This window comes from Artemia sp. Qi Xiang Cuo, chromosome 10 (genome assembly GCF_049724085.1).
Source record: "Artemia sp. Qi Xiang Cuo chromosome 10, ASM4972408v1, whole genome shotgun sequence".
NCBI lineage: Eukaryota > Metazoa > Arthropoda > Branchiopoda > Anostraca > Artemiidae > Artemia > Artemia sp. Qi Xiang Cuo.
The window spans coordinates 48,696,654-48,710,577 of record NC_142803.1 but is presented as its reverse complement, the minus strand read 5'-3'; the positions used below and the strand labels follow the sequence as shown (position 1 = coordinate 48,710,577).

Genomic DNA, 13,924 nt, shown 5'->3' with positions numbered 1-13,924 from the left:
GAGGATGATTTAAATCAACCTGCTGCTTCACTGCGGCAACAGCCTCGGATAGAAGACAAGTGACAATTAGAATCAATATTTAAAAGCCTGTCGCGTAGCCGTTGGACCCCCAATACCATATGCACATTATATATATATATATATATATATATATATATATATATATATATATATATATATATATATATATATATATATATATATATATATATATATATATATATATATATATATATATATATATATATATATATATATATATATATATATATATATATGTGTATATATATATATATATACTATAATATATATACTATATCCCCAATACTATATATAAATATATATATATATATATATATATATATATATATATATATATATATATATATATATATATATATATATATATATATATATATATATTTCAAAAAAATGTATTTTAAAGTTTTTTTTGGCTTCTTTATAGAATATACGTCATGTAGGCTAAGGCTGAACTGCTGCTTTTTTATCGCTTTTGGCTGCTCTTTTGGATATTATTCATTTTTTCTTTTGGGGATTCATTCCAAATTATACACTGATAAATACCTAATATCAGTCAAATTATTAACTGTATCTAAAAGGAGTAAATTCATCAAATTGAAAAATACACGATGAACACTTCACATGAGAACACTTCAATTACAATGACACAAAAAACACTTAATAGTTTATTTGTAATGAAGAAAAATGAAATGCCAGCTATTTTCTTAGGTAAAAAATGAAAAGCTCATCCGTTTTAAGTGTAATTAAATGAAATAATATGCAGACTGAAGTAGCTCCAGTAAAATGTTGAAATGTTCATCCTAGTTTGAAAAAAAACTATCCTAGGTTAAAAAAAACACGCAAAATAACGTTAAACAGCTCAGAGTTACTTGAAAAAAAAATTGAGGGTATGATTAAAGGGGTACAAATACAACAACAAAAATGTCGAAATTATTCAGATATACCTCAAATTATTGGAAAACTGAGTGATAGATACGCCATGGCATTCCATAAGATCCAAAGAATCTAATTACAAGAGAGCACAAACAAAAGCCAAATATGGCCAGTAGCCTATGAGAAATCGTAAAATACCCAGGACAATGAGCAAGTCCTAATGGGGGGCCCTGGGTCTATCAAAATATTTCAATGGTTTTCCAGAGACTTTGATATCATTTTCTTCTATCTCCACTTTAAATGAAATACATAATTATCTTTCTGGCATCCCTGCTTTCAATAAAAAAAAAATTAGGTAATATCATTTAAAAATGATAGCCCCCTATCCCCCTCCCCTATAGGCAATAATTTACAATTTATTTATGAATCATATTTTTGGGGTAACTTCCGGTTCAATCTTTAATTACCCAATCTTGTACATAGCTTAGTCCATAGCTAAATTTTGTCTCAACCGACGGCTGTTTTTTTTTTTGGGGGGGGGGGGTAAAAATCTTCCAGAAAGAACATTGTATTTTCTATCAGGTGTTCAATAATTGAGTATTAAACATTAAGAAAATCTTATCTAAAAACAGCAAAAAAAAATCTGCAAACTTACAATTCAGCTGTAGAAACAATCTGTCGGCTGTCAATTTCAAAATCCAACAAAAGGCTGAAGCTGTATAGTAGTGAATGCATTCTATAATTCTATTCAACTTGAAAATAAATATTTTGACTAAGAATGATGTAAGAAATAGTAATTGGGGAACTGCATTCGAAATGATTTAAACTCATTTCATAAAGACGATACATTTTTTGTCAACATATGAAGAACTGTGTATATCACAATATTTGCAATTGCATACTGCATCTGTCTGGTTTTTATGCAAAGTAACAAAAGAGACGAAAATTAATGAACAAGAGAGCAGTGAAGAATTATGGTATACAAAGTAATATTTGGCAGGGAAAGTCACTGGTGATAAATCACTAGGGTAGCACCGTGATTGCGTAATTTTCGGGGATTCGGGGAACCGAATTTTTTTTCGGGGTGACGCATAGAATTTCGGGGAAATACCCGAAAATTCAGGGATGGTGCAAGCTTTGCTTGATTTCTAATCAGGAAAATCGAAATACTAAACCACACGAGAAGGAAAAGCTCCAACTTTGTGGTTAACGCAATAAAGAATCGCAGCTAAATTAATTTAAAGTCGACCAAACGCCATCGCCTCTGTGGGGGATGGGGGGCCGGCGGCGTAACGACACTTCGGTGGCGTTTGACCGGGCCTCGCGGCGGCGGCGTTTGGTCGATCCGCCGGTGCGGCACCGGGGTCTAATATATATATATATATATTGCCTTGTGAGAGCAAGAATTTTCTAACCACATTTTTTAAAAATTCCGAGAAAAAGGTAATTGAAAAAAAAAGATTTTGTAGGGATGATTGTGTTGTAGACATAGGAACAGATGAAAAGCCAATTTAAAGACACTAGTGAAGGGAAATATGGTGGTAGAATTTTCATCCTGATGGATGAAATTTAATATGTCAAAAGGTAGAACAAAAAACGGATATGACATTTAAGCCCTCCCTTTTTTGCTGCTAAAGTAGTTACGACAAAGGTGAAGACAGCGCTTGGGTTCCTTTCCCATTTTGTTACGACAATTTTTTATTAATATTTTCTCAGGAATAGCCAAGGCTTATCTTAAGGCTCAGACGTGGCGTTTCTACCTTTTTGCACTACTTTAGTCGTTGAAACTGAATTTAATACAAAGTGATTATAATACAACTTCAGAAATTTCGACTACTTGGTAAAAAAAAGCAAGTTAACTTATTGGTTCTTTACTGACTACCTTTCCCCTTTCTCAGATTTTTAATGGGGGGGGGGAGGGGGTTGCAACTCCTTCTTTTGGGATTGCTCCTTGAACTCCAGTGGGTGGGTGGTTGTTGTCTTGATTCATACTTGCAAAAACACACTTGTAGTACTCCACATTTAGAGGAGACATAAACCTGTAGACTGGTTGCACATCTTTGATATTTTCAATAGGAATAACAAGTTTGAAATCCAACAGCTTTGGAAAAACAAGAAACTCAACTAGTTTTGTAGAAGAAGTGTCTTTACTTGGCCTTAAGTTCACCCTACACAGCAACGGTTATTTCAGAAATTTACTCGTCAAAAAGTAGCAGTTTGTAACCGATTCTTTCTAAATATACTTGTTTTTATTGAAATTGCGTAACTTTGGAAAATGGATCGTTTGAATATTTATAAACCTTGAAGGCCTGCTGGAAATCTAGCACTTTATTCATTTGATGAACAAAATTTGTTTAGTTGATGTCGTAACTGATCGAAGGTTAATCTTCCGGTCAATTACGACAATTTCCGCTTTCACTAAAGTGAAAAACATGCACTTACGATAAAATTGAATTTTTATTTACCCAGCCGGGAGGCATCGTACAACAAAACGAACTACATCCTTAGAAAGCTCGTAAAAATAACTCTGGGATGGTTTGTAACTCAATTTTGTTTAGGGGTGTCACTTACGACATTCTTGCTTTCACAAGGCGATATTTGAATTTCACTTAAAATTTATTATATAGAGGGCCCCGCAAAAAAAAAATTCTAATCGGGCCTCGCTCCTAGTCGATCCGGCCCTAGACACTTCCTCCGTATGGATGACCACACACTCTCAAAAACCACTCGACAGCCACCAGGAAGTCATGACCAGCGAGGATCCAGAAATAAACTGCACCAGACCTACGAGGGAGATCTAAACCACATGCAAACCACCGTTAAAACAAAGTGGGACAACATCAGTGCAGCAGAAAACCTGAGGATGATTGGCGACTCCTCATTGATGACCAGGGCACCTCAGGAGGTACAGATGGTGCCTCCTGTAAAGTTTAATGTATTTATTCTAAAAAGTTTATTTAGTTTTAACACAATTCTGCTGCGAAAAGAAGAGTATCTAAGTATAAGTAAATAAGTAAGAGTATCTAAGTATAGTAAGAGTATCTAAGCCTGGTGCGAAAAAAGAAGTAAATAAAACCGAGTATTTGCATCATAGATATTTTTTTATTATATTACATAAACAAACAATATAACATGTGATTATATTATATTATAAAAAGAAGCAAATCAAATCGAGTATTTGCATCATAGACATTTTTTGTTTATATTATAAAGCATAATCAAATAATACAATATTTGATTATATTATAAAAAGTAGCAAATTAAACCGAGTATCTGATTCAGATATTTTTTCAGTGACGCAAAAACCGGGCTGTTTTAAAGCGAATTTTTATTCCTGTTAAAGCCTAGCTTAAAAAGAAAATTCTTACCCTAAATGAGGGCATTTTCGGCATGGCAGCTCTCATACCAAATCCAAAACCGCCAAGGCCAGAGAGACCACCATCCATTATGTCTTTCGTACCTTCTAGTAATGCCTGTAATAGTTTTTCAGCCATTGGCACTGTATCAGGACTTGTCGGCCGATCAGATACAACCACCGTGGCCTCTTTACTCTTCTTCAGCTGAGTGTCCCACCAAGTTTCAAAATGACGGAAAGCTGTGTTTTCTATCATTCTCTTGCTGAAGTCCCGCTTCAATATTTGCTTTAACTCGGCAATTACTTTTAGGAGGACACAACTAAAAACAAATTAATTTTAATTTGTTGTTAATTTTAAATGTCTACAAATTAATTTGTGGCCGATTAATCGAATTAAGTATCGATTGTTTACCTCTTGGTGAAGAATGAATGTATATTGGTAAGGTTGGGAAAAAAGAGGGTACACATACATGACATACATACGCAATGCGCATACATCCACACAAGCATAGGAGCATAAATTGCAACATGCTCCATTTTTCTAGTGTGAAACATTAAAAGATTTAGCAGATAATGTATTTGGATGTAAAATATGACTAAGGGTGGCTGTCAATTGTAATTTGAGTGAATGTTAGGTAGTTATTAGGGTACAGAGATGATTCCTCAGGTTAACTACATCAATTGCAGGTATTTCTAGGTGACGTGAATATTTCAAGATAAAGTATGTACAGAATTGTAGACTCAGCAGTGGTGTCAATTTTCGAAAATGAAATTTGAAGAGGGGTGGGGTGTATTTATCAAAATCTAGGCAAAACAATTTTGTTGTTTTTTCGATTTGTTCAATGAAAATATCCCAAAACAGTATTTTACAAGAACGTAGCCAGAAGGAGATGGTGGTAAATAAATCCCCTTCCCCTAATTAACGCTCCTGAGGCTGAGATCTTCTTTGCAATTTGTTTACACTCTTGAAATATTCATTTATTAGCTATTGTTTTGTTTTGTTGCCATGGCTCTGAGGGATTTTTCGGTAAAAACTATCATATCATAGGAAAGACCATTTCACCCTTCGGCCACTATATTTCATATTAATTGTTTTTAAGCATTACCAAAGTGTTTCCCATGCAAACTTTCAAATCAAATTTACGTGGGCTACAAATTATTAAGAATAAATTACTGAGAGTTCTTGACCATTTCTTAACACACCCAAAAATGAAACTAGCAGTGAAGACAGAAGAGGAAGACAGGAAAATAATGAAAAACTAAAGATACTATTTACTTCTTGATGATCTTGATCAGTGATAAATTTTTCTTCTTAATATAGGAATGTGCTCTATAAATATCCAAACTAAAAACCATTTTTTTAACTTAAGGTATATGTTTACTCTGTAACAAGCAATTTTGCGACAAACCAGTAGCCGTAATTTGTACTAACTAGACAAGATATTTGTATCATTGCATTCATTAGTCTCAGATCTGTTTATTTACCGAGTAAGAATTATAATATTTATTAGACTTTTTCTTAGAGAATGATCCAAGCTTGCTAAAAAATTAGGGAAATTGTCCTTTTTTCTACGAATTACAACCAATTTTCCGTATTTTTAATCCAAAAAACCGTGCATATCGAATTAAAAAATTCAACTCGGTAAATGGATATAACAGAGTCTCAGCTATGGATCAATAGTAAAATTTTCCCGTTTCGTTGATTTATTAAAACAATAGGAGGGCAGAAAAATAGCATACCGGAAATAGCACATGCAGCATAAACCTTAATAAAACTTTTGACCGAAAATATACACTGTCATTTATCAAGAGCTAGGATTAAGTTTATTTTTCTGTTTGTTAAAAATGAATGATCAAGGTTAATTAGTAAGTGAACCCTTGCTCTGTAGATACAAAAACTCCTAAAAAATATATATAATCGTTTATTTGTCAACTCTTCTTTTTTGTCGTGTACTGTTTAATGACACTTTTTTCATTTTGTTTCTGACATTGTCAGGAACAATGACATTGTTTAATGACATTTTTTTAACATTTCTTTTTGTTTCTTTTATTTACTGTCATTGTTTTTGTTGCGAACTCGTCGGTTTCTCAACAAAGTAATTCATTCATTCATTCATATGCATAAATTATATATATCGTTACAAATTATAACGAAATACAAATATCGTTAAATATAAAAATTAAAAATGCTAAATAAAAACAATATAAATTATACATGTCGTGTAAGAGAGTTAAATTTAAATTAACTAAAAAAAATAATCATAAACCGAGCCCCAGGTGTCTACATACTGCTGCAATGACGAGCAAACCAATATATAGTTTAGATTGTAAATTTTTAATTTATCGAAGTAGAGTTTAAGGCCTCTGAATCGGAATTCCAATTTAGTATTTTGCATTTTTTTTTCCTAAGCAACAAAAAACAAGAAAAACCAAACTGTTGATACTATATTCAACAAAAGCTATGATGCAAGATGTTTGTCTGAATTCAAGGTACGATCTCTTACCTTTCTGCTCAGAGAGAGGAGAGAGAAAAAGAGAGAGAGGGAGAAAGAGAGAGAGAGAGAGAGAGAGAGAGAGAGAGCGGAGGGAGGGAGGGAGAGAGAGGAGGGAGAGGGAGGGAGAGAGAGGAGGGAGAGGGAGGGGAGAGAGGGGGAGGAAGAGAGGGATAGAGAGAAAGATAGGAAGGGAAGGGGATAAGACAAAACCCAATTCCTCTATCATATATAAAAAGAAGAAAAAGATACTAACTCTACTGTTTTCTCATGAGTTATTTCCTGTACAGGTTCTGGCTTAGGTACAACATGCCCAACAGGAGGCGGAGGAGGTGGGAATCCGTTTTGATAATGAGGAGGAACATAGTGAGGATGAGAAAACTTGTCATGCGAGTATCCAGGTGCCGTCTGATATGGAGGGTATCCATTAGCACCATACCAAGGTGCGCCATTCCATCCGCCTTAAATGAAAGAATAAAATTAAAATATATGGTGTCTTTCTGTAGAATGTAAATATCTTTTTGGATGTTGTAATAGAATGGGCATATCTTTTCGGATGTTGTAGTAGAATGGACATACCCCCAATGAGGGGCATGGGGACTAAAACCCCACCCTCGGACGGCACTTTACAGAAAGGTCCAAAATACGAAAAAAAAACTTGGAATTTTAACAGCTGTTGAATTTGCTATTAGGTTACCCCAAGCAAATTCCCGTCTTGACCCTCAGACCAAATTTCTGGAATTTCCCATGGGTAGGAGTCAAACAGTTCGTGGTAACGAACTGTAAGTAAGGAGCGACCCGGCTCAATGGTAACCGAAACTGTAGAAAACGGAATTTTGATACCAATAGATGCATTAAAAGAATTAGATATTGATTGTGATTTCAAATATTTAAGCTTCATCAAGTTTACTTTTACCAGTCAAAAGTTACACACCTGAGAACACTTGGTTAATTTTTCAAAAAAGGGGAAAGGACTTCTAAGAATAATAAATATTCTATAAAAATCACATTACCATATATAGCGTATCAGAAACCCTACTGCGGAGGTTTCAAGCTCCTATCTACAAAATGTGAATTTTGCATTTTTTTGCCAGAAGAAAGATCACAGATGCGTGTTGATTTGTTTGTTTGTTTTTTCTTCCCCAGGGGTGATCGTATCGACCCAGTGGTCCTAGAATATCGTGGGAGGGCTCATTCGAACGGAAATTAAAAGTTCTAGTGCCCTTTTAAAGTGACCGAAAAACTGGAGTGCAACTAGGCCCCCTCCCACGCTCATTTTTTCCGAAAGTAACCCGATCAAAATTTTGAGATAGCCATCTTGTTCAGCATGGTCGAAAAATATAATAACTATGTCTTTGAGCCCTCCCCGGGGGGAGGGCTGAAAGTTATGAACTTTACCCAATGTTAACATATAGTATTGGTTATTGGGAAATATACAGACGTTTTCAGACGGGATTTTTTCTGGTTGTTGGGGGGGGGGAGTGGGTCGGGGGTTATGTGGGAGGATCTTACCATGAAGGAAGTTTTCATAGGAGAAGGGACATTGCTATGAAGGGGGCGCCGGATTTCCCAGCATTATTTAAAAAAAGATCAGAAATTATATATAAAAAAGAACAAGTTTTTTAACTAAAAATAAGGAGCAACATCAAAGCTTAAAACGACAGAAAACATTACGTATATGATTTGGTTCATCCCCTAGTCAATACCTTGCTCTTTAATACAAAGAAGTCTCAACACTTTCGTAAGAGCTATGTATTCTAATCAACGGAATCGGTGATTCAGAGGCCATTCTTGATGCACCAATAGAAATTTCGAGCCTCAGCCTAAAATGCAAAGTACTTATTAGGGAGTAAACACTTTTACTAGTGTACTGGAAATCTATGAATATAGAGGTCCGTTACGTAAGTTAATTCGTAAGTTACGTATATTTATTACTAATAAAAACGTTCGTAAATAAAATTAAACAGGTTTCGAGAAAGCCATTTAACCAAATAAAAGTAAAATTAATATTCAATTTTTTTTTAATTATTCATGTACGGTGAACCAAAATCAAAACCTGCATTAATTCAAAAACGTTCAAAAATGAAATTAAAAAAAACAAGTTTTTTTAACTGATAGTAAGGAGCGACAAACTTAAAACGAACAGAAATTATTCCGTATATGAAAGAGGCTGTCCCCTCCTCAACGCCTCGTTCTTTACGCTGAAGTTTGACTCTGTCTTACAACTTATTTTTTAAAATAATAAAAAACTTTAGCGTAAAGAGCGAGGCGTTGAGGAGGGGACAGCCCCTTTCATATACGGAATAATTGCTGTTCGTTTTAAGTTTTAATGTCGCTCCTTACTTTCAGTTAAAAAAATTTGTTTTTTTTTATTTAATAGCATTAAAGGGGGAAATCCTTTCCTTAAAACACAACCACTTTCTCTTAGCTCGTTCATAAAATTAATCTGTCAATGTCCATTTTTTACACGAAAACTTTATTTTTACGATTCTCTTTTCTCACATGCATTGAAATATTCAACAAAAATGCACCTTTTCCCCACAAAACGAGGAAATCAGAATATGGAGTAGAATTGATCCCTAAACCCATTGTAAGACCTGACACAGGTCATAACATTCAGAGATTATGGCTCTTTCAGTTCAACCTGGAACAAAAACTGGCACTGGAAATAAGATTGGCTCCATTAATTTTCATGCTTTGATTTTTTCTTGGATCGCAAAACCAAAAAAGAAAAATTACAGACTCATCCAAACCCACAAACTTTTTTAACTTCAGGTGAAGGTTCAGACTCCTCAGACCTTCTTTCTATCTACCCCTTCCGGCTAAACCACTGCTGTGCTAGCACACAAAACATATATTTTCTAAAAGTGTTACCTGGCATTCGAGGTTGCTGAGACGGAAAGCCAGGTTGTGCTTGGAAGTAAGGCACTTGAGGTTCATATCCATATGGCATCTGAGGTCTTGCCCCGTACACATTGTACGCATCAGGCATAAACGGCGGGTGAACTGGCTTTACCTCTAATAATGGCGATGGAGGTAGGTCTGATTTCAATGTTGAGGTCCTAGGGGACAGAAAATCACTAAATTATACTATCTTTCAATTTATAGATTTTACTTCTTTTTTTGGCGATTTCTAATGAAGACCTGACCCCGATCACCTGAAACCAGAACGTTTACTTTTTTGTGTGTTTGCATCCGCGTGTCTATTGCAAACTGTACATTCTTTATTAAAATCTATCACCGTATGCTCGGCACATGACCACTTATCAAGATTCTAGTCTTAAGTGACAGAAAACATCAAAATGTCATACTGGCTTTAGGGTTCATTGTTTTTTATAGAAAAAACACCAATGATATTACATAAAAAAAATATTTATTGAATCCCAAGTAAATTATTATTTATAATAATAACTTGTTTAGTGCGTTTTTATCTCCAAATATATTAAGACTTAAACAAAATTTCCTGTTATATGCAACAGTGACGTGCTTTAACACCAAAAAGGTATGCCTTGACATATTTTATAACTGTGCAATTGCAAATATTTTGTCATGACTGCCCCACAAATATACTAAAAGTCCTATTTTTTCCTGATAGCAAAAATAACAAAAGTAATACTATTTTTAGTTTTTATACATCTGTATACAAAAGCTGAATGCTTCTTTTAATTAGCTTAATTGATTTTACTCTTTGGTAACGTTTATTATAAATTTTCGCTCTCATAATTACTACTTTTTTTATCCAGTCTCCAACAAGTCCCCTGGACTCGCAGGCGATTAGCCCTATGACGGCTAAATAATTGAAGGCATCAAGTCATGGCTAATTGTAGAAAAAGCGAAGACAGATAGTCCAAGTGAGTGAGAGGCAAATCTGGGGTAAACCATTTGAGGATTGTATAAAAATGATGTCATTTCATTTGTTGATAGTTAAGTCTATCAATCATCCGTACATACGTCATTCCTAGGGCAAAACTAAGGTAGATAGTCATAGAATTAAGGGATGAAAGATTGGATTGATTTTTGGTTGACGCTTGACTGACAATGTCCACTGAACTTGTATCCAAAATCTGGGACTGAATTCGCTTGGACTCACTGGCGGCGAACAAGTGAAACCTAAGCCTAATCGGCTTGGCCGCTTGTAGTCTAAAGGTGGAATACCGTGTCAATAGGATTTACACATGAGCAACAAGTCCCCTTGACTTGAAGGCGAGCGGTAAAACCTATAGTTTTCCAAGTGTTTGATGAAATGGCACGGGTAAACAGCGGGAGTAAGTATGACTCTCTTATTGGACAAATACTTATGTGTTAGTTTTTGGAAAGGCACGCCTGCCTAGAGTCTCAGGCAGGTTGACTAAGAATTTAAAACTGACATAGGACCCTTAGATTGCCTGGAATTAGAGGCAAACAAGGCACGCCCGCCTCTGGTCTTAGGCAGGTTGACGAAGAATTTAGAATTGGCACAGGACTGTCAATTTGTGTGGAATGACAGGCAAACAAGCGTTTAAAGCCTAATAGTGAGGGCCCCAGCTACTTAGAGTGTCAGGCAGGCAAGTGACCCAATTTATGAACTCAGATATTTACACTAACTAAAAATTAATTTAATATTAGTTGACCAACAAGTTGCCTGGAATTACAATTGCAATAAGTGTCCAAAGGCTAAAAAGGCCTGTCTGCCTAAAACCAATATCAAACCAATTCAAAACCTTTCAAGACTCTAAACTGCAAAAACTGCGAACCTGACAACTTATCAAGAATCTAGCCTTAAACGGAAGAAAACATCAAAAATGTCATACTGGTTTCAGGTTCACGGTTTCTGGTAGTCAAAAAGACAGTGATAATACATAAAAAAATTACTTAATGGAATCCAAAGTTAATTATTATTTATAATACTAAATTTTTGGTGAGCTATTATCTCCAAACAATCTTAAGACTTCAATGAATTTTCTGCTATCAGGAAAAATTGAAGTTCTTTAACACCAAAAATGAATGTGTTGACATTTTTTAACAAATACCCTAAAAATCCTATTTTCCCTGATAGCAAGAAAACAAAATTAATACTGTTTTCAATTTTTAGTATATTTGGATAAAAGCTGAATATATATTTTTTTAGTTTGCTTAATTGATTATACTCTTTGTTACACTTTATTATAAATTTTCGCTCTCATAATTACTATTTTTTATGCATATATTACACTTATTCAAAATCTTTTAAGACTCTAAACAATAAATCTAAAAACCTGAAAACTTATCAAGATTCTAGCCTTAAACGGAAGAAAACACCAAAAATGTCATACTGGCTTCGGGGTCCGTTGTTTCTGGTAGTCAATACCAAAATGATATTACATAAAAAAATATCCACATAGAAATTTTTGATACTACATCAAAAGTGCATAAATTAGTTAATTAGCTCTAGTTGGTAAGTTCATTAATTTAATTTTTTAATTTATTGAAGTTGACAAAATCAGTCAAAAACGTAATCCAAAAATTATATAAATGATAAAAAATTGAAACGGTGTCAAACGTGTATTAAATAAAACAAAGAACAAGCTTTTTCAACTGAAAGTAAGGAGCAACATTAAAACTTATTAAAGTTTTCGCAATAACAAATACTATGCGTAAAGAACGGGGAAATTTTATAGCTTAAAGACCTTTCCCCTGGGTCTGTGGGGTGGTCATGTTGCATCCAAAGACATAGTTATCGGGCCTTTAAATTATGATGAACAAAATGGCTATCTCAAAATTTTGATCGGACGATTTTGAAAAAGGGTCGTGGAAGGGGGCCTAGTTACCCTCTAATCTTTTTGGTCATTTAAAAAGGGTACTAGAACTTTTAATTTCCATTGGAATGAGGCCTCGCATGAAATTCTAGGACCACTGGGTCAATACGAACACCCCTCCAAAAAAAAAAAAAAAATGGCAAAAAATACAAAATTCCACAATTATGCAGATATAAGCTTGACACCTCTACAGTAGGGTTTTCTGATACACTGAATCTGACGGTATGATTTTCATTAAGATTCTATGACTTTTAGGGGTTGTTTCCCTTTTTTCGAAAACAGGCAAATTTTCTCAGGCTCGTAGCCGTCAATGGGTAAGACTAAACTTATTGAAACTTATATATTTGAAATCACCATAATAAGCCGATTCTTTTTACATATCTATTGGTATCAAAATTCCATTTTCTGATTAGTATTGAGCCGGGTCACTCCATACTTATAGCTCGTTAACATAAACTGTTTGATTGCATTTTTATACGTGTTTTCTTTGTAGATCAGAGCCTTGATCCAAACAGACGCTGAAGAAGTCGTGGGCCCATTAATATGTATTCTTGTCCAGAAATAAATGCGTATGCAAAATTTCAGGCGAAATATTCTTGACTCTCTGGTTTGTATTCTAGGGTAAAAGAGGCATGGGGAGGCATTTCCACATTGAAAAAAAACATTGAAAAAAAATATTAAGGATATTAAGTGGGTAATTTCTCGTAGAGGCAATTTAATGCCACTTGGGTAAAGAAGAAGATATTTGGGAAGGGTTAGAATGAAGAGCGGTCCATGCAGTTGCCCGATGTGTGGAGAGTGGGAGGAAAATTTATTGCATTATCAGGGGAAGCGTGAAGGGTTGAGGGTTTTTGAGAAAGGAAAGGGTTTAAGGATTTTTTTTGGAGTGGATGAGAAGGATGAGCCTTGGATGGAAAAAATGCTGGGAAATGGGTGTTTAATTAGTATTAAGAATCTGGCGTGGTTTATTCGTGTGGGTACAGCCCACCCCGAGGATGTTAAATGATGACATTGTATTAGTGTTTTTGAATGGTTTTCACTGTTTTAATCGTTTTTATAAAAAAGTCAAATTAAATAATTTAATTGTATTTGTATGTTGTTTTTTGTTGCCATGGCCCTGCGGGTTTCTTTGTGTCAAGTATACTGTATTATTACTATACTATTGATAACAAGACTCGACGGTTACAATTCTTTGATATGCACAAGCTTAAGAAAGAAATTAATTTGTTTTTAAAAACCATAAAAAAAAGGTACAAAGAAAGGAGAATAAAACACAAATAAATCTTGTTGCTTTATATATAAAAAAAGTCCGACAAAATTTATTTTTACTTTAGTAGATCCAATTTGCGCAAATCCACTTTTTTCCGCACATTTGTGAATGTCAGTAC

The 13,924-nt window shown here is 34.4% G+C and overlaps 1 protein-coding gene across 1 annotated transcript in view; it reads right to left on the bottom strand.

The window, feature by feature from the left end:
* Set1 (SET domain containing 1) overlaps positions 1–13,924 on the bottom strand; it is a 104,111-nt gene that overhangs the window by 24,784 nt on the left and 65,403 nt on the right. Inside the window, exons 8-10 of the mRNA XM_089095482.1 lie at positions 9,637–9,824; positions 7,019–7,223; positions 4,284–4,590 (exon numbers count right to left, since the gene is read on the bottom strand). Coding sequence (XP_088951608.1) covers positions 4,284–4,590; positions 7,019–7,223; positions 9,637–9,824 — 700 coding nt within the window. The remainder of the gene's footprint in view (positions 1–4,283; positions 4,591–7,018; positions 7,224–9,636; positions 9,825–13,924) is intronic.